Source organism: Syngnathus leptorhynchus, chromosome 18, assembly GCF_054491065.1.
Source record: "Syngnathus leptorhynchus isolate UIUO chromosome 18, UIUO_Slep, whole genome shotgun sequence".
In the NCBI taxonomy this organism is placed as follows: Eukaryota; Metazoa; Chordata; class Actinopteri; order Syngnathiformes; family Syngnathidae; genus Syngnathus; species Syngnathus leptorhynchus.
The window spans coordinates 4,542,758-4,562,935 of NC_141212.1; the positions used below are offsets into that span (position 1 = coordinate 4,542,758).

The 20,178-nt window shown below is 36.9% G+C and overlaps 3 protein-coding genes across 4 annotated transcripts in view; 1 reads left to right on the top strand and 2 right to left on the bottom strand.

Moving 5' to 3' along the window:
* The first annotated feature begins 362 nt into the window (after positions 1–362).
* cgrrf1 (cell growth regulator with ring finger domain 1) overlaps positions 363–20,178 on the top strand; it is a 32,400-nt gene continuing 12,584 nt past the window's right edge. The window contains exons 1-2 of one of the 2 annotated variants that reach the window (XM_085937002.1): positions 363–425; positions 2,620–2,721. In XM_085937002.1, coding sequence (XP_085793128.1) covers positions 400–425; positions 2,620–2,721 — 128 coding nt within the window. In that variant the 5' untranslated portion in view covers positions 363–399. Of the gene's footprint in view, positions 448–2,619; positions 2,722–20,178 lie in introns of both variants that reach the window. The other variant, XM_085936999.1, reaches the window with a different exon arrangement.
* On the bottom strand, positions 10,943–14,583 carry gjd2b (gap junction protein delta 2b). The gene is made up of 2 exons (XM_085937003.1): positions 14,227–14,583; positions 10,943–12,594 (listed from the first exon to the last, which is right to left on the bottom strand). The coding sequence occupies exons 1-2, from the start codon at positions 14,295–14,297 to the stop codon at positions 11,751–11,753; spliced, it is 915 nt and encodes a 304-aa protein (XP_085793129.1). The 5' UTR covers positions 14,298–14,583; the 3' UTR covers positions 10,943–11,750.
* Positions 16,820–19,422, bottom strand: stxbp6l (syntaxin binding protein 6 (amisyn), like). Its single transcript, XM_085937794.1, has 6 exons — positions 19,269–19,422; positions 18,782–18,912; positions 18,392–18,686; positions 17,959–18,054; positions 17,038–17,150; positions 16,820–16,843 (listed from the first exon to the last, which is right to left on the bottom strand). The coding sequence occupies exons 1-6, from the start codon at positions 19,420–19,422 to the stop codon at positions 16,820–16,822; spliced, it is 813 nt and encodes a 270-aa protein (XP_085793920.1).

The window sequence follows — 20,178 nt, forward strand, 5'->3', positions numbered from 1 at the left end:
CAAGAATATTAGTCATGTAATTGAGAAATCTATGACAATGAACAATAAATAAATGAATGTAATAAGTCATAAAACATAATTATAAAATACCTGTCAATGATTTACACTCCAAAACAATACCCCAATTGAAATTCCAGAAAAATGAGTTGCGTTTTAATTTAAAGTACAGTGATATGTCTACTTACGAACGCATACACCTACGAACCTTTCGAGATAGGAGGGAATCCTCTCAATTTTATTTGCGTCGTCACAGTCTTTGGGGCGGCTTTACTATATAAAGTAATCGGTGCAGTCAAACGGTTTCTCTCAAATCCGCCATGTTTATTACTCGGAGAGACTTTTGTAGTCCAAACAACTCAACGATTTTTCGTTTTATTGAGGGTTCAGTTCCTTCAGTCTATGGAAAGGACCGACACAGTAAAGCGGTAAACTTGAAATGACACAAAAGTAACAAACTTTATTTCACTTTCATATTATTGCGTGTCTATGATGCCCTTGTTTTCATAGCATTAGCATAGCATTCGTCTTTCTGCTGATTTTAGTGCTGTGCGCTGTTTGTTTTCACTTCTTGTGGGTGTATTTTGAGTAATTATATCTGATGAATTGCATCAAATGTGCTGTTTTATTTTTGGGGATTGTGTAAAATTCATTCGTTTGCTTCTCGCTAATACTCGCGCTAGCATTAGCTTAGTGCTTAGCTAAGCGTTGACTGCAGTGTTATATTTATATCGTGAGGGGGTTCATTTTGTTACGTGTTATGTATGGTAGTATGGACAAGTCTTCTGCTGTATCTCATCATCTCACTTCTTTTAATCAATCAAAAACTAGTAGCTAGGTTCCTTTTCTTTTCTTTTTTTATATTGTCATTCACCGCTTCTACGCAAGGTACGTTCAATGACCACTCACACAGTCGGAAAACGAACTAATTGCACCAAAAGGTAATAACGAATATGAGCACAGGACAATTAGTAGTTTGTGAAAGCAAACAATAATTTATTCGTCGGACTTTAGTGTGTCTTCTCGGGGGTATTTTTTAGAAAATTAAAAGCCCCCCAGCAAAGTTAGGTCAAAGTCAAAGACCAACAGGGCAAAAAGTGTGACTTTTGGGATAATCTGGCACGCATTATTTACTTTTACATTGATTCCTAAAGAAAACGTTGCTTCTAATTACAAACCCGATCGTGGAACCAATTAAGTCCGTAAATACTCCAAAATGACTCTCAAACAGTTGAAATAAAGAAGATGCCCACTCACACTTGACCAATGTGATGAATGAATAACCTCGGCTTGGACTCATCCATCACCTCACTTCTGTGCCTAGCAAAGAGCAATGTGACAGGAACGGTCAAATAACGTTTAGCACACGGGGAACCCTGTGTTTGGGGAGAGATTATTACTGTCACAGCTTTAATGGATTATCTTGGACCAGCAAAGGTTCAACCAATGAGACTCCGGGGCTGTGCATTAGCATAGCTATCAGAGGTACAGGCAGGCAGCAGCAGGTTGGTGATTGACAGATGGAGGTGGCTTGCCCAGCATACATGCAGCCAGTCTCAGGCCAAGCAGCAAGGAGCCAATTATATGAGGAGAAACAGGGTCATTCATCATTCAGTTAGACACATGTCCAGGCACACAAAGGGGAGCTGGAAGCCTCAGTTAGCAAACCGAAATGGAGATGATGCTCATTAGATTGGACTGTCTGGTCTGGGAGTTATACAACAATCGCAGGGTTCACATTTAGAGCACATTACAAGCCAAATAATATTAATTGCAAAAAACGCTGGAAATGATCCGTTCCGTTGTCAAAACAAACAAAAACACAGATCATGACGGTGTGTTAATCAAAACACTGGTCATGCTTCATGAAGCTTCAACTCACCGCCCTCCACTGATCACACACTATAAACCAATGCATAACAGTGAAATTAACAAACACTTGACATTTGCTCTTCAACCAATTACTCAATATCCAAGGCTGAGCACATGTTTAATCAACATTCCGAAACCCATGGGACAAAAGGAAACGCTCTGCTCTACCACCCCTAGCCACATTAGGACTCATCCCTTGGGTCCTCTTGGCAGGCGTCATTGTGTACCTTCTCCTGCAGACCAATCGAGACAATGTCATCCTCTTGGTCTCTGCATTGCACATGGCACTGGAAAATGAGAGCGAGAGAAGGACAGAAGAGAGGAAGTTGAGTTCCTCACAGCAGGAGGTGTGCTGGGCAGATGACTCCAACAGCATCTGGGATGTGCTCAGCAAATGCATGAGTGGTTTACAAATATGTAAAGAAGATAATGACTCCTCCATCCATGCAGTAGCAGCTGTACTGTGTGCCCCGTTCTGATCTGCATGAATTCAACAAGGGGTCTATTCACCATTTTGGAAGAAATCAAAAATAATTTTAATAAAAAAATATTTATTTTCCAAAGATTGTGGGAAACCATTTTGGAAAAATTAAAAAGAATAATAAAAAAAGAATCAAAATAATTTATTTTCCAAGGATTGTGCTTGCTCTGAAATAGGATTAAAAGAATTCATCCAAAGCCCAAAATATATATTATTATTATATATTGCCTTTGCATTTTTGTGATCATGTAAATATTTCTTTCACACAGGTATGCATGCACTTTTAAAAATGTATGGAGTGAAATGTTGAAGGGGGGGGGCACTCCCTCCACCCGCACCTCTTCTCCCCCTTTGCATTCATCAATGTCAAGGTATGTAGATCTTAAATTTACTATTTTATTGATGTATTTCTTATTTAATTAATATTGCATATTCAATTTATATTCTCGCCGCAATTGTGCTATATGGGGGTTAATGAGTTCACGTCAAAGCTATTTCTTTTGTAATTATTGAATTCAAAACATTCAATATCCAAACTGCGTATCCAGAAAATTTAAAACAAAGTAAATTTATCAACACAGTGATTACTTACTGTATGTACGACAGGTGTCTGCACGTTTTGATAAATACAGATTTTTTTGTATTTAGGATTTCCCTGCCTTAATCTGTGGCTAAAGCCAATCTGTGGATCGGTTTTTACTTTCTGGCCCTGCATTTCTAATTGCTACCAAACAGTGACAAAGGAGTAGCAAATAGTTGCTAATCTTCTCAATAGTCGCTAATTATTATTATAATTTTTTTGCCTATTAAATCACACTTGCATTCATACCCAGCATACAGAACCGAAAGTCCAAGGGAGAGACTTGCAGGCTTTGAGCGTGCACTGTGTTCGAATCACTAGATTGCTGATCAATCAGAGGATTACATCTGTATGTATGTGTGGTGCAGATGTAAGTGGATGTGTCACCCAATGATGGATGACCAGGGGAATGTGCTGCATCCCTGAAGTCTTATACAAGCGGCCCAATCCCCCCCCCCCCCCCCCTCCATCCATCTGAGCCTGGCCCGGGCTACCTCATCTGTCAGGGAAAAGCCATTTTCTGTGCACTGGTGCATGATGCTTAAGGTTATTCCATTTCTTTATTACAAACCTGGCCCCACCAAAAATACTGTACAACCAATCTAAAACAAAACACCCCCGCCCCCCTCCTATAGAACACCTATATTAAAGATATGGTTCACTTCAAGTCATATTCAGGATTAATGAACTTAATTTTGCTGTCAGACAATCATTTTGATTTACATAGCAAGGTGCATGTTGTGTGTGGTTAATGTGAGACTGGTCGTATTTGGAGACTGAGGGAAGCCACGCAAGGGAGACAAAGACAGGGCCACCGTCATCATTAATCTTAGTCATTGAGCTAGGCTGGCCCAATCTGCATGACCAGGCCAGTGACAAATGCCACTATTGGACTGGGGCGTCGCATCGCCCCAGCTTCATTTCCCGTTAATGTCAAATCCATCACGGCCCGGCCCTGTCCTGCCATGTCAGAGGAGATGAGACTGGTCGTGGGTAAGAATTAATTGGATGGACAAGAGCAACTTGATAGTCTGGTCAGTGGAAGACTTGCGAATGGAAGATAGCTACACAAAAAAGCGTGCGGAAATTCTGACCTTTACCATTGTCGGGTTTAGTTTTGGTTGGGGATGGCAATCGTTATTTTTTTAAATGGAGCAAAACGTTATCTTAAGTGCTGCGATGATGTTTTATCAAGAGGCCATCAAATTAAAAGATTCTTCAGGATCCTTTTAATGGAAGACCCACCTTTGTTATGACTCTGTTCAATTCAAAATTCACCCAATAACACACGACTGCCCTCTAGTGAGAGATGCCGGAAATACAAGTGTTTCATAAAATAAGGCTTACAAACGTTTTTTATCAATAGTTTTATTGCAGCTTTGTGAAACATTTATTTTAGCTGACTAATATAAAGTATAATAAATATTTTGCAATGTTAGATATGTACTATTTAAAATTGTATAGCTGTTTAGCTGAATTGATTGATTACTCATATTTGTTTATAGAGCTAACTTTACTTTTTGGTCCCACAGACCACAATGACATTTCCTGCATTGTTTTTATTTCACTGATCACCACTTTGTGCGCATGTGTGTCGCTGTTCTTTTTTTTTTTCTTTACGCTTATGCGTGACATGGAAATTATGTTCTCAAGATTGACTTCTTGCCTATGAGGGACAGACTAGGCCCACGTGGGTCATTGATGGAAACTCAGGGACTGACGGACAATGGCCACTTCTGATAGTAGCCATTACATCACTTGCAATGTAGCTGTTGGTTGAATGTAAACAAACAACTTTTCGTAGGTTCACCCGTTGGCGTGCAACATGAGATTTTGCAAAAATAGGATTGATTTTCTTTTTTATTTCATAATAACGTTATGTAATCTTTAGTTTCAGTCAAATGTTATAAAAAGAAACAAATAATTTATTTGTATTTAGTTTATAAAGTACAGAAATGGGAAGATATAAATAGACTTACAGGGGTTTATTATTTCTGTAAAACATGTCATATTAAGAGATTGTATTTTTATAGTGGATGATCACATGACCCTGGATTATTTCAAGTTTGTACTGTACTGGATTGTGGATACGAAGCAGGAACATATATGGAAACCCCCCAAAAAATAAAAAAATAAAGCACAGTATTTTGCCAGACATTGACACATGTAAATCCTGAATGAAATTGACAAGCTCATCTTGTGACAAATTAGACATAATGTGGCATCATTCCCTCCCCACACACACTGCAGACAGTTAGCCCGAATTTGCCATCTAAGTGGACGAAAGCTTCAGCCAGAGGAGACTGTTGAGAGGTCTGACAGCAGTCTGATAACATGCCCCCTCCGAATGATCCAACCAGGCAGTTTAGCCCCTCAGCCAAGTACAGAGACATGCAGATCCCTGTGTGTTAGAATGATTTTGATGCACATGCATGATGAGGGATGAAGGAATTTCTCATTTGCATTACTGATGGGTCCACAGCCTGTCATATCCTATGGGAACTTGGCAGTGGAAGTTTGGAAGAATATTTTGGGGGATTCTTTTTTTTTTTCATCTGTTGTGGACAAAATTGTTATTATTTTTTTAAATTCTGCTTTATTTTATTTTGTATTGATAAACAGTACTTGTCGCTCAGGGAGATTCTTATTCATGGGACATGCATAAAAAGTGTATGGCAATGAATGCAAGAGGTTTCATGGTACTTGTAACTTGACAAAAAATCGAATTCAAAAATAGGATTTTTATTATGTATGATGAATTGGCATGAGGCTATGATGGTAGTTTTAAGTAGCTCAGTTGTGATAATTATAGTAGTTAGTATTTCTAATTTCCTAGCCCTAGTTGCAGCAAATGTCTGACTGATATCTTCAATAACACATAAATAAATAAACATGATAAATATTAGATTGACCATCTGGTATGCATACCGTTTTTGAAATCACTTTTGCTTTGAGAGGGATTATTGCTGCCTCTGATTAACCAATAATGGTTATTTGTAGAATGAATGAATGAATGAATAAATTAAATAAATCACTTTTAGGACATGTGACAATTTAAATATTAACATTATTTGATCATCATGTGAACAATTATGATTGTATAAATTACTAAGCATCTTATTTATTTATGTATTTATTTATTTATCTATCTTAAGTGTATTTTTTTTTATATGTGATTGAACACAAGCTTTCGTTTTTTTCCAGGGTGGTGTAATAGTATTTTTCTCTCACAAGGGGGCACTCTTTCATTACACCATAATGTCTCTATAACCTTGCTAAAGAGTCAGAACACCATGAATGAATGATTTTGTAATATGTACGGTCTAAATTTTGTTTTGGGAAATAAGATTGATGATTTGGATACTTCATAGTGTAAACGGCTGGTAATAAAAGCTCATTATGGACATGATTGAACATAACACAGGCAAAGGGAATACCTGAGCATAAAATCTAATGAGTTCTGGCTGGTTCTAATTCATTCAATTGATTAAAACCACCCATCAGAAAAACCCAAATGTAATTTACTTTCTAAATTTATCACGTTCACTTTAAACAGGGAAGTCAAGATTAATTTTGACCGCAACTTTGCTCCTTATCATTAGGACCACAAACAATTGAGTTTGTAGCCATGCAAAACATCTTCATACTGTTTTGTAAAACAATTAATTCAGATGGCGTTAAGCGCTAATACTAAAATGCATTCCTTTTGTGTCCTTGAGATTCCTGTTTAGTACTTGAAGGATTTAACAATGAAAGTCGAGGGTCAGTCCATTCCTCTAGTCACCACAACGGCATATTTTATAGGTCAGATGGTGATTACAGGGTAATTTAATCTGTGACATCGCTCTAGTTACATGTAGACATAAAACATAATCCCATGAGCACCTCTCTGACCTATGGGGCTCTTTCTTTGATTGCGTGAAACATCTGTAGCCAGATACTACTAGTAGAGAAATAAACACAATCGGGACAGTAATCCGTCATCCTGCGTATTGTACAAACCAACCTTAAATGTATCTTTTGTTTATTGTGTCTTGATTAGCCATCTTTGTTGAGATTTGCATAGATCGCAAATAATGTTAATTCTCTGCCTCAAATTCACAGTCAAAGGTTAATCTTATTACCCACCCCAATAACAAAAGTACATAATGTAAAGTGTTTAGAGCACTGGTGTCAAACTCAAGGCCCGGGGGCCCAGATACGGCCCGTCATGTCATTTTATAATTAATAATAATAATTAATTAATAATGAATAGTCCTTTACAAATTAAAGTTACCAAAAAGCTAGCGCGCACCAAAGCTCATCATAGCTGAATGAGTTAGCTACCAACTGAAAATCATCAAAAGCATGGCAAATGCACGCGTATCTTTATGATTTCAACAAGCCTCTCATTTGAGGCCTACTGTAAACCCGAGCAAATCATTGCAGAGATTTAATAGTTGCAGAGATTTAATGGTTGCATGAGAGCGACATCTGTCAGTAAACATCTGGAGTCTTCTACTCGTTTGACACAATTACGTCAACAGGAAATGCTCATCAATACCAGAGATTAAACATAGACATACAATAATGAAAACATGTTAAAACTTCTGCTTGTGAAGTCTCCACGTGAGGAAAAATGCAAATATCAGGTTATTGTGAGAAGAAATAAACATGTGGGTCAAGTCTGTGTGACATCAGAGGATTAAGGCCACAGTGGGTGAAAAGGATATGAACATACATGTTAAGTTAGTGTAAAGTAGAACAAGAAGGACAATTTTGGCAGTTAGTGACTATTGTCTTTTTTTTTTCTTTTGAATTTGAATTTTCTAAAGCATTAAAAGTGGAGGTGACTATTTTTCGACGGCAAAATTAAAAATCCTATAATTGTGTGTTATGATTCATATGATGGTATTTGAGTGATGATAGTTCATAGACAGGACAAGGTTTCAGAGAGACAGCTTGTTGAGAAATGGGCTGCTCAAACAAGGCCGTATGGGCTGGAGGTTAGGGTCTACTTCATTACCTGGCAATCCATGGATCTGCTCCACAACAAATGACCTGCAAATTGTTAACAGGTTCTGACAAGGAAACTAAGACTGCTTTTTTTTATGACATTGTTAAAATGAATATTTAAACCACAGACTTGCTTTTTTGTTATAAGTGGGGACTAAATATTGAATATTTAATATTATATCTGCACCTTTAAGAGTGACCTCAGACAAACCAAAATGCAAACAAAAAGCTAAACTAGATGGAGCGCTCTTTCATCCTCATTTATACTTCCAGACGGACAATGGTCCTGACATGCCAGTCTGTTGTTGAACTCAACAGTCAGGAGATATCATGATCAACTTTTTCACATCTGCATCGGCTCCATGTTTATATGGTAAAAGAAAGACAAATTATGTCTTTTAATATATTTCTTGTTTCACTTTCACTAAAAAGCCAGTTTATAAACTTACATTTTTTAAGTTAATATAAAATTAAAATGATAATTATATACATAGATAATTAAAAAAACAACATATTATAATTAAAAATGTAATGTATAATTATAAAATTATAAATATATATATATAATAAAAGATACATATTATCATTAAATAGAATATATAATAAAAAACATTATTAAAGATATAATATATGATTGTAAAATTTATTATAAAAATGGCCACAAAAAAAATCTGCAGTAGTATAAGGTTCACTCTGGACTTTGACCAGCTTTATCCTGGGTATCCCGTACCACTGGCCTACTTCACCTGAAAAACACTGAGACTGAGAGGCAGCTGTAAATCCCATAATCCACACATGCTGCTTGCCGCTGTGTGATTAAATAGACCAGATACAACTCTCTGATTTAAATAACACAAATATGCCTAACGGTGTCTCCATCGAGGGACTGAGACACACAAAACAAGAACTGTTTTGAAGGAAATTACACCAAAAGCAGCATTTTATTAATGATTCATAAAGACATTATTTTTATAGCAGCGTATCGTGTAGACAAACAATAAGTTACCGACATCTGAATGAAATTTGGTACAGTAAAGTGTGTGTTTGTGTCAATGTCCTTCTCTCCCAAAATCCATGCCTTGGCCTGGAGCATCTTTGGGTGCTTGGTGGGCACATCCAGGTGTCAGCACATTGCACCCTGGCATGTCACAATAGATATTTCACTTGGTGACAGTCTGTCACATCTACGAGTGACCTCCAAACCAGAGTATCAGTATAACGTGACTCGTGATGTCACATGTAGTGATGGTGAGATGAGGACAAAGCTGGGCAAACAGATGAACAAATACACAACACCAGAACCTCACCCGACCATTCTTCAAAACGAATGGAGAAAATAGTACCATATTTTCAGGACTATAAGGCGCACCATTAATGCATCATGTCAGAGTTTTAATCCAAATCAAATAATTCTCCATTTTATCTTTTTTATTTCCACTTCAGACGCAACAAATTACTTTATAATCACAAAATAATGATCCATAGTCTTCTTGATTCATGATTCATAGTCTTCAGCGGGCCACATATGATTGAATGATTGAGTTTAAATTTAGGAATTTGGTCCATATATAAGGCGCACCGGACTATAAGGCACACTGTCGGCTTTTGAGAAAATTTTAGGTTTTTAGGTGCGCCTTATAGTCCGGAAAATACGGTAAATGATGTTCTTCTCATATAATTTATTATATCAAGGATTGTCCAAATAGCTTTGCTCAGCAAGCCCATCATAACTGCTCCTAACTGCCATAAGTGCAATGTAACGCCTCTGTGAACACAAATACAATATATGCTCCAGCACCTAAAGCGCAATTGGACCTGATCATGCAGGACCCTGACTTATCCCGGAACCATCAGTCAGGGACGTTCACAGGGACACATTGGTGTGGTGTGGTGTGTTGCAGAAGAGCCCATTTATTTTAGCCTTTGATGGATCACTGACAGTTCGCTATAGACTGTAAATGTTGTCCAGCTATGTTTGATAAATTGCTAAATACGTTTTCAGAACGTTGAGTAGAAAAAGACATTTGCTGAGATTAGCAGTTTAGTGATAATATTATATTGTGTGACCCTGCACAACTCTGGGACACTTATAACATCGTCAGCAAAATGATGTTTATAGGTGGGGTGTGAAGTCTTCATGGACTGGAAAAATCACTGGAGGATGGTGAACTCTCTGATCAGTTATTTTTCCAGAATTGTCGCAATGTAGAGATTAAAAAAAAATAAAAATCGAATGTCACTAAATGTCCAAAAACTGCAACCGCTTTCATTCATTCACGTCATGGCAAATTATTTGTATTTCCAAAATCATCACAATGAAAACATTGCGATTAACTCGATCTAACCATCAAATCTTAATAACGAACTAATTGAAATTAATTTCTTTGTATTCAAATACAAACATCAGTGAACGTAACAAAGTATTTTGTGAGCATATATTTTTATTTCAATTTTACTATGTCAAAGTTTTGCTCGTCAAAATATCTGAAGCTAAAGAGACTTTAGAAAAATAAAATAAAACAATTTAAATAAATATGCCTGAGCATGCTAAGTGTGTTAAAGCCTGCTATAAATGAGAATTTTTCTAGTGCATTTAAATCTAAATATACTTACTTATATATTTACTTTTGTCAAATCAGACATCTGGCATGCCCTGTTAGAATCATATAGAGTACATGCAATACCAATATTTTTGCACTCTACTATCCCATAGCATCTGGATTCTTAATCTGGATTAAGGGAGCCATATTAATGCACTCATGCAATACACTAATGTCAAATAGGTCAGACTTCATTGTGTGTAATTTGGTGTCCAAGCCAGTATACCACTGTTCCATCTTAAGTAGTTAATTTTTGTGAATCCAAGGTAAATTCTCGACCCAAAACGGATTTTTCGTGATGTGAGATGACAATAGAAACCAGTAATCCATTTTGCTGTGATATTAGGTCATGGATAGATATAAATCGGACACATTGCAAATCAATACACCAAAATTAAACCTACTATAATTGTTCATAGGGCTCATTTTTATTGCAGATGTTTAAAATACATGACACATGTTCAAAACCTGTGACATTAGCATTTTCCATCCATCCGTTTTCACACGTAAACAAGCAAACGCACATAGGCGAACAATCATGGAGCCAACATTCGCACGTTTGGACTCTTCTGTTAATCTAACATGCATAACATGCAGACTTTTATTTTTCGCAAAAATATTTTGTGGTCGTCTAAATGTAGAAGTTGGTATTTCGTTACAGAAGTTACCTTAATATAGTGTGTTTATGATGTACTGTACATATATGGCACCGATTTAAATACATACATAAATAAATATATAAATAATTTATAAATAAATAGATGAGAGCGCTTTGGTTAGTAGAAAAATGGAAGGAGACCTCCAAGTAAGGCCGATGGTGCAAACGCAGACATTCAAAACAATGAAAAAAAAAACAATTCTTTTAAACAGATAAATATATATATATAAAACAATATACATATCAATATCCACAGTATACCCTCTGTCTTAATTTTTTAAGATGCACTTAAATATAAAACCAGCATCTGCAGTGGTTTCTAACCAAACAGTCCAGCCATTCATGTCCATGTTTTTCCCCAGAGACAAACTTACATAAGTGTACATCAAATGAAAAAAAAAAATTGATGAGATATGTCAGCCATCTAATGAGAAAGTCCAGTCCAAGACAAAAGTCCTTTAGAATTTGCCACTATTTATCTTCTCAAAGAACATTATTATAATTTCATATTTAAGTTACTGTAGTTTCTTACACAGCTGTCCTGCAGCCTTTTCCTGTTACAAATATTTATACATATGCAGAGTCACTAGACTGAGTGCGTCCAAAGTTGGGCATACTCATCCTTGGCAAGTCTTTGTTGCGGATTTCATAAATAGACTTCCTCCTGGCTCTCACTCCTCTGACAGCAGCTTTGATCTTCCTCCACCCTAGATGGTTTAGCTCGGCTAAGTTGAGCACCACACAAATGCCACTGACTGCAAACATGAAGACTAAAAACACCGTCTTCTCTGTTGGCCTGGAAACATAACACTCAACATCTTTTATGCAAGGGTATCGATCGCACTCATACACAGCGGGCACATTGAATCCATAAAGGAAATATTGACCCACGAGAAATCCTATCTCGAGTGCATTTCGGAACACCACCTGGATGATGTAGAACCTGGATATACCTTCCTGCCTTCTCATTTTGGACTTGGTAGTCCGCACGACTGAATTGGGAATGTCCTTGACTTCAAGACAATCAGGCTCCGCCTCCTTGTTAGTGTTCTCCGTGTTTTGTAGCCCCCCATTAACAATAGTGTTCTTGATCTTCTTGCTGTCGTCTCTTTTCATAGAGTCTTGGTCCTTATCCAGGGAAAGGTACACTGTGGAGTAGCGTCGCTCCTTCTGCTTGGCGGACTGGTGGACAGAGTAGGTAATAAAGCAAAGGCTGGGGCAGCAGACCATAATGATCTGGAACACCCAGTACCTGATGTGAGAGATGGGGAAAGCTTTGTCGTAACAAGCCTGGTTACAGCCTGGCTGTAAGGTGTTACATACAAACATGGACTGCTCATCGTTGTACACAGTCTCTCCGACTATTGCCACAATCAGAATACGAAAAATCACCACCACTGTCAGTAGGATCCTGAGGAAACAAACATAGGCATTTAGCATTTTCTGTATAATTATGTTTTTCCCCGACATTTTACATCACAATTTGTCATTTTAGTAATGACACAAAGGTGATGAGAAATTTGTCCTTGCGGGCCACTTTAAAAGATATGGCGGCCCATATCTGGCCCCCGGGCCTTGGGTTTGACACCTATGCTTGAATATTATTCAAATCTTCAGAAACTCGGTTTTTAAAGGTGTTTCACACAGTGGCGTAAATTCCCTGACTAACTCAATGCAAAGCAGCTGTCCAGCAAAATTTGCGCCACCTTGTGGTGATGTTGCCTGGTCATGTGAAACTAACTTTCTTGAGATTTGAATCATGCCCAACAAATGCACAAACACACAAAACAGTTCCTCTGATTCACTCCAAATAAGGCTCGTGCCAACCTCTCCACAAGTTGTTTTGCTACCTCCGAGATTGAACCTGATAGGCTACATTCTCAGTCACTAGAAGTGTGCATACTTGTGCAATCGCATTATCTTAGGTGGTCAGTTGTTTATTTTTTATTACCCTCTAGAAATGATTGTTTTTGTTAAAAAAAAAAAAAGGTTTCAAATGGTGCACACCTTGAGGAGGGTGTGCATACTTTTGCAACCACATTTTCACATGAGTTGTTTTTAATCACTAAACAATACATAATAAACAGCAGTAAATGCAGAAAAATAATTTTGCAATCCGCTTTTATACAAATGTCACCCGATTATTCCATTAATTGATATAAAAATCAATTCTGGAAGTATTTGATAGTGACAGCCCTAATATTGGACTCCTTAACAGCAAAAACTAATTCCAGCAATTGAACGATGGGGCTTGAAAAGATGAAAGTCCTCATTCTTGTTCAAAATGATGAAACTTGAAATCTCATTGGAAATAAAATTAAAAAAACTTCATGATGATTTATTCAATTTATTGCATCTCAATTACTGCCATGAGCAAATTAGATAACCAAATTTGCTTACACTCAATCAGTTCATCAGACAACAATCATGTTCATCTTAATCATTAAAGAATGAGACTTATCCAATTTAAAGCCTTTTATATGTATGCTTCTACGACTTGCAGCACAGCTTTCAAATATGGAGTGTTTGAAGAAGTGCTATTTATAGAACAGCGCTTATTTCTATTTGGGCGGGCTATGCTAAGATGAAAAGGAGTCTGACTCCTTATCAATGGATTGGACCCTGTCTAGTCATGATACTGTTAAGGTGCTGTCCATTTCTGAAATAGCATCACTTCTGTAAAATTCATCGGTGTCAAACTCGAGGCCCGAGGGCCAGATACGGCCCACATTATCATTTTATGTGGCCCGTGAAGACAAATTGTGCATCGACTTCATGTGTCAATACTAAAATTACAAATTGTCTTCATTTCTAAAAATACAGTGATTGCACCCATTTTTAGTACCATTTATTTAAAAAAAATAGTTTTTACTGTTTATACTGTGTATTATGACAACATTGCGGCCCGTGACAAAAATGAGTTTGACACTCGTGCTATAGATGCAAACTTTCATTTGTCATTTTTATTTGAACCAAATGCACCTTAAATTTCTCTACATTGTAAAGTCGTGTATCAATCAGAGGTTCTTGATGAAACTCTTACCTTCCGATCATCGTCGAGTGCTGCTGGACTGCCGCCTCCAAGAGACGTTCCAATATGGTCCACTCTCCCATGACTGTTCATTCGGATAAAATCAAACTCCGATGAATAAAAAAAATAAAAATAGTGAGGCTAAAAATCTATGAGCGCAAAAAAAGTATCCATGAGGTACAGCATGTTCCAACCACGCCGTGCGTGGGAGTGCCGCCGACGCAACTTCCACACAAGCAAGCTTCGTCTCTCACTATCAATACCGTGTGCCGGCTTAGCTTGTTAGGAGCCCACTGAATTTGAGTGAGCGCGGGGGGGGTTGTTGCACTCTGCGTTAATTCCGCTTTAAGTAGACTTCTCTGCGTCACTCACACGTACGTCCGATAGTCAGCGGGAGAGGTCGGGGGGGCGCACGCTTGTTGAACCATCATTCAATTAACGCTGACCTCTTCTTGCGATAGTGAGACGAGTGAGGAGACTCACGCACGTTTCTGTACGTGTCTCTTACTATATTGCCGTTCTTTTGCAGCTGTCTCTAAATTTTTGATTCTTTCGAGTGGTTAAATTGAATGGATACGCAAAGAATACGTCAAATAAATGAGATTTTACTCAATTATACTGACAGCCATTCCAAACAGCTTGGATGAGTAGCATTATTTATTTATTTTTAACCGTTTAGCAATGTGGCAGGAATGATCACGCTCGAGGAATTTTTCCAGACCGAGTTTTGTCGATTTGCTTACTGCTGTGAAGTTGTATTATGAGTCAGTAAATAGTTTACGTTAACATTGGAAAAGCACATCTGATAGTAAAAGTATTTCTCGTAACTAACTAACTGAAAATACATCTTACTTTTGTTATGAGCTTTGGTTATTATATATTTATATAGTTTTGTTCTATACATATTTTTTTTCAATCTAATTCTTAAGTGTCGCTTGTGTCTGCGATATTGAATAAACAGTAAGAAACATACTAGCAAAAAAAAATATGTTTCCTCTGCCAACTATGTGTCAAGGAAAACCAATAAAGTATAGACACATTACATTCATGCTACATTACGAAAGCCAAAGATAGAGGGAGGCAAAATTCACACTGTAGTCACAATACTACCTTATTTGGTGAAGAAAGTCTACAGGATTATTAGACACACGAGAGACAGGCAGGCTGGCTATATTTAGTCCTTTCTTTGTGGCTGAGGCTGAGGAAGACTATACTTGGTTTCAGGGACAGTAATCTTTTTAAGTTTCTCGCAGGGTCTCTAAATATAGAATGCATGAGGACAACCTGTTGTCTATGTGACAGCATCAAGATAAGTGTTATTGATGCTGCTCGGGTCAAGAACGAAAATACGTTACGGCATCGTTAAATTTCTTTATCGGAGACTAGTAAGAACTGTTAATTTTTTTTTTAAAAAGATGAATGTAATCAAAATTGCTAGAAACATGTCTATTTTTTAAAAGTGATCATTTGCAATTTTAGTATTAGCACAAAGTAGATGCACAATTTTGTCCAAGCGGGCCAAATAGAATTACACAGCGGGCCAAATTTGGCCCTCAAGCCAGAGTTTGACACCTAATACTGAGATGTCCCTGCATGCAAAATGATTATCGAAGGGTTGGCCAAAAAGTCAAATAGCCTAGCACATAAAGGAAAATAGCAATATTCCGGAGTGGATGGTGACATTATTTGCTCTAAAACCCAAATTAGCTTTTAGATGGGATTTTGGGGCCTTCAGTGAACTTCATTTGAACTTGCAAAGCTCCTCACCAGTGGTTAAATGACATTCTCAGAGTTCATATTAAACACATAAGCCGGCATTACTAAATCTGTTTGAGAAGCAATGGCCAATAGTGGCATATCATGGGTTACCAGCGCCCAGGACGAATAAATATGAATTATTATTATAATCTGGAACTATTTGCAATTCCTGAGCCATTTAGAACAGTCCCCACCAATTACATACGCACAAATACGAGGGCTGTCACCATCAAGTTTATTTATCAATTAATTGACTAATCGGATAAAATTGTATTTGCATAAAAATGTATTACTATGGACTGTTGTTTATAATAAATTATTTAGTGATATATATATACAACTAACAAGTTGGTCATGGTGCAACATGAACAATTTTTATTCAATTCACATAGACAAGACATACTGTAAATTACATAGACACAAAGACTAGCTGAACCTTGGCAGCATACAAGACTTGGATTCATGTTCTAGGAACATAGACAAAGACACAATAGACGCACAATATTATTTTACAGTAGTAGCCATCACTGAGTTGTGATAACATGCAGACAGCTTTGTACAAAGTTTTTAATAAAAGCACGACTAATAAAAATGAGATTCATCTGATGGCTGGCATCAGATTTACATACGTTTTTTTTTTTTTTAGATTTGATTATTTATTTTTTATACTGTATGAGAATCATAGTCTTGTGTTTTAAATACAAACAATGATTAATTATGTAATTCTGAATACACCAAGTAAGTGGCTGCATGTAGATCCTTAGTTTTCTTGAAATATAATTTGATGAGGGAATTTGGAACTGTGTTTGCATCCACTTGGTTTTCACCTCCTCCATCCTATAAGATTCTATTTTGCATGTTTCAGGGCCATCTGAAATAGATAGTGGACTAATTAAAAGGACATTTTCAGTATTGCAGACTTCAAATTGCTGAAGAGAGTCAAGCATTAGTGTTTATCTGCTAGCCTGCCTGGAATTCTTTAAGGACTCAAGTAAATTCTTCATTTTTTTAATGTTCTAGCTTTTTTTGTATCAGTCTTGTGAAATTAGAAATAAAATGAATTACCTTGTGAGCAATGTCCGCAAGCTGCTGGGCTGTGTGGACCAGCCCGACGGTCTTGTCTTCAGCTGGAGTCAGTTTGTGCCCACGCTCCCTCAGAGCCACTTTTAACCGATGGACTGCATAACAATCAAAAGTTTTAGTTTGTATCAATAAAATGATTAAATGGAAGACATTCATAGCATATTTACATTAAATTACGACATACATACAGGTACTATATCACACATTTTTAATTTCCTAATATTAAAATGACTTTACAGCATAACTTTATAAAGTATCAGTTTTGAACTCTTGATAGACATATTATTCCTTTTTTGGTTTAATAATTAGCATAGTGAAATATTTTGAGCAGTTATTTATTATTATTCATTTTAAAAGCAATCTTTATTCAAATTGAAATGCATTTATTGTTCATTTGTTTGAGGACTGTATTTTGCTTCTCCTCATAAGTCATGCTGGTGATTTAGCACCATCTAGTGGCCTAAGAATGTAATTACTAGATTGGTTTTGGCACGCACGATGATCAAAATTGCTATGGTGAGGGAAGTCAAATTATTATTATTATTATTATTATTATTATTATTATTGCTTTCCTGGGGCTCAGAGTGGCTTGTACAAATGAAGTGGTACTTGCTGCTGTTTTGCAGTCTGGCACCTCTCCCATCAATTACACGTCTTCTGTCACTGGGTTCAGTGATCTGAGCTCCCCGTAACCAGCAGCTATTGTTTTGCATGGTATTGTTTCCCCCGAAATCAACAAAGTCACCACTCATGTGACCCACCCACCCAGCCATAGAACACAGATGCCTTTCAACTAGAAAGGGGTGCAGAATAAACAATGGACAACAGACAAATAAATCAAATAAAAAAAAATCCCAAAAGTAAAATTCTGGATAAAAACAATTGACAGTAAAAATCAATTACCTCTATTTCGTGAACTTTGGCTTGCAACCATTTTCTTCGTCATATGATTCAAGAAGGCTTTGCAGCGGTAGATGAACAGATTCATGTCTGAGGAATCTGTTATTTGAAAAAAGAAAAAAAAAATCACAATTAACAGATATCTGGTGAAGGTGAAAATTGTACGGAGTAAATTTGGATTCTCAATTTTGCCTGTTTTATGAATTCTATAATGACCACAGAATAATCTGAGGTGAAATAACAGTTACATTTATTTAGTTTTTTGTTTATGGAATATATATATATATAGATATATATATATAGATATATATATATATCTATATATATATATATATTTTTTTTTTTTTCTTCTATATTGTTTTATTGGCCATTAAATCAATGAAGTTAATAATGGACGAAAACATTTCCACAAGGCTTTGTAATCTCATTCTGTTACCTCTTGTGAGTTTGGACGGGCAGTTGATGAATTCTGGTGGTCTGGGTGCAACTAAGCTTTTTCGTCTTGACGTTAGTGTCCCAGATGAACGCCGAGTTAACGAATCACTGGGACCAGCCCCCCCATCCTGGTATGAACCCCGGCGGCTCAATTTGACCAGGCTTCCTGCCTTTCCATCCCAGTAGGTCCGGCAGGCACGATATAGAATCTGAATGAAGATGCACTTTTCTGCTGCTGAGCTGGCCACCCACTTGTCCACAGCATTGACAAACACCAGGTCAAATTCAGGAATGTCCTAGTGGAGAGTAGATAACATGTGAGCAAGGAATTACTCTTGATGAACTCATATCTTTATTGACTCTTTCCGTGAAATCAAAATGAGATAGTGACCTTGTTGGGGTTAATGCCGTTGACCTGTCGTAGCTGCTCCACCGCCCACTGTGATGTCCTTGTGAAGGCCAAGGAACCACTAAACTGCTTCACCTTTGAAATGAGAAGCTGCTGCGGCCTTGTGTTGGTCACTACACAGAGAGCATCAACTGTCGTTTACTGATGGCGTACTAAATCGAATGAATTAAGGTTGTGGAAAAAGTGAAAATAAATATAAAGATATAAAAAAGCAGAAATGTAAGAAAAAGAAAAATGTTGATATTAAAACATTTAAATTTAATGAAATTAAATTAAGATATTAAATATATATAGACTGTTTTGAAAATCTTACATTCTTCATGAAATTCTAAATTGTACATTAATAAAAACTCACCTTTAAAATCTATCAACTTTTTTTCTCTGCAAAAGAGATGCTATTTTTTTTAATATATATATTTGCGTCATGGCACACCTTACATAAAGTGAAAAAAAAAAGTCATATTTGTACCTGAAACACAGATGAATGTTGCATATTTTTTGGGGGATCCTAGGGAAAGGAAAGACATCCTCTTCTTATTTCTCCTCTGTACCTCCACTGCCACCAGCATCCGTTCATTACGAGGGATGAAGACTTCTTTGTTAATGCTAGACTGACTATTCATTGTCGACCTGAACTAAAACGACATGAGGTACTTGGTGAAAAATCAGGCAAGGGTATATTGACATATCGGCAATCTTACATATCTGTGTTACGTACAATAATAAATGTCAAAAGGTCGTACAGAATGAATTTACCTGAGGTATTCATAACAAGCAATGTGGATAAAATGAGAAGTAGACTTAAATGTACATCACAAGAAATAAGACATTATGATTATAAAAAATTGTACCTCACCCAACTTTCACTCATTCAGTGCCATTGACGGTTATAGACGTCAAAGATATTAACAGGGTTAACACAAAGTCCCTTTAATATCAGCTGTTTGACTTACCTCTTCTGGTTCTACTCTTGAATCTCAAAATAAATTTCTTGTTAGTTAGAAGTGAGGTTAGTTTCCTGTTAAGATTAACTACTAGATTGGAGAGCTGTCATGAATTTATACCCTGGTGGCACACCGAGCGGTGTGCCTTGTAGTGAAGGCTCACACAAATCACAGTGACCCATTAGAGGAAGTTGACACTGGAAGCCAGAAACAGACGCTCTCTGTTTGAGACACACACAATCACGGCCCACTGCACTTTATGGCAGCTGGAAATCCAAAGAACACGTTGGTATTTAAATCACTAAATCGTAAATCATGAGATGTTCATGAAATTCTTTATGTGGTTAATCATGCTGTCAATCTCTTTGGATTTTTTTTTTTTTGTCAGCTAAATCTGATGTTGATTAAGTGACTCAAATATGGTTTTTAATTATG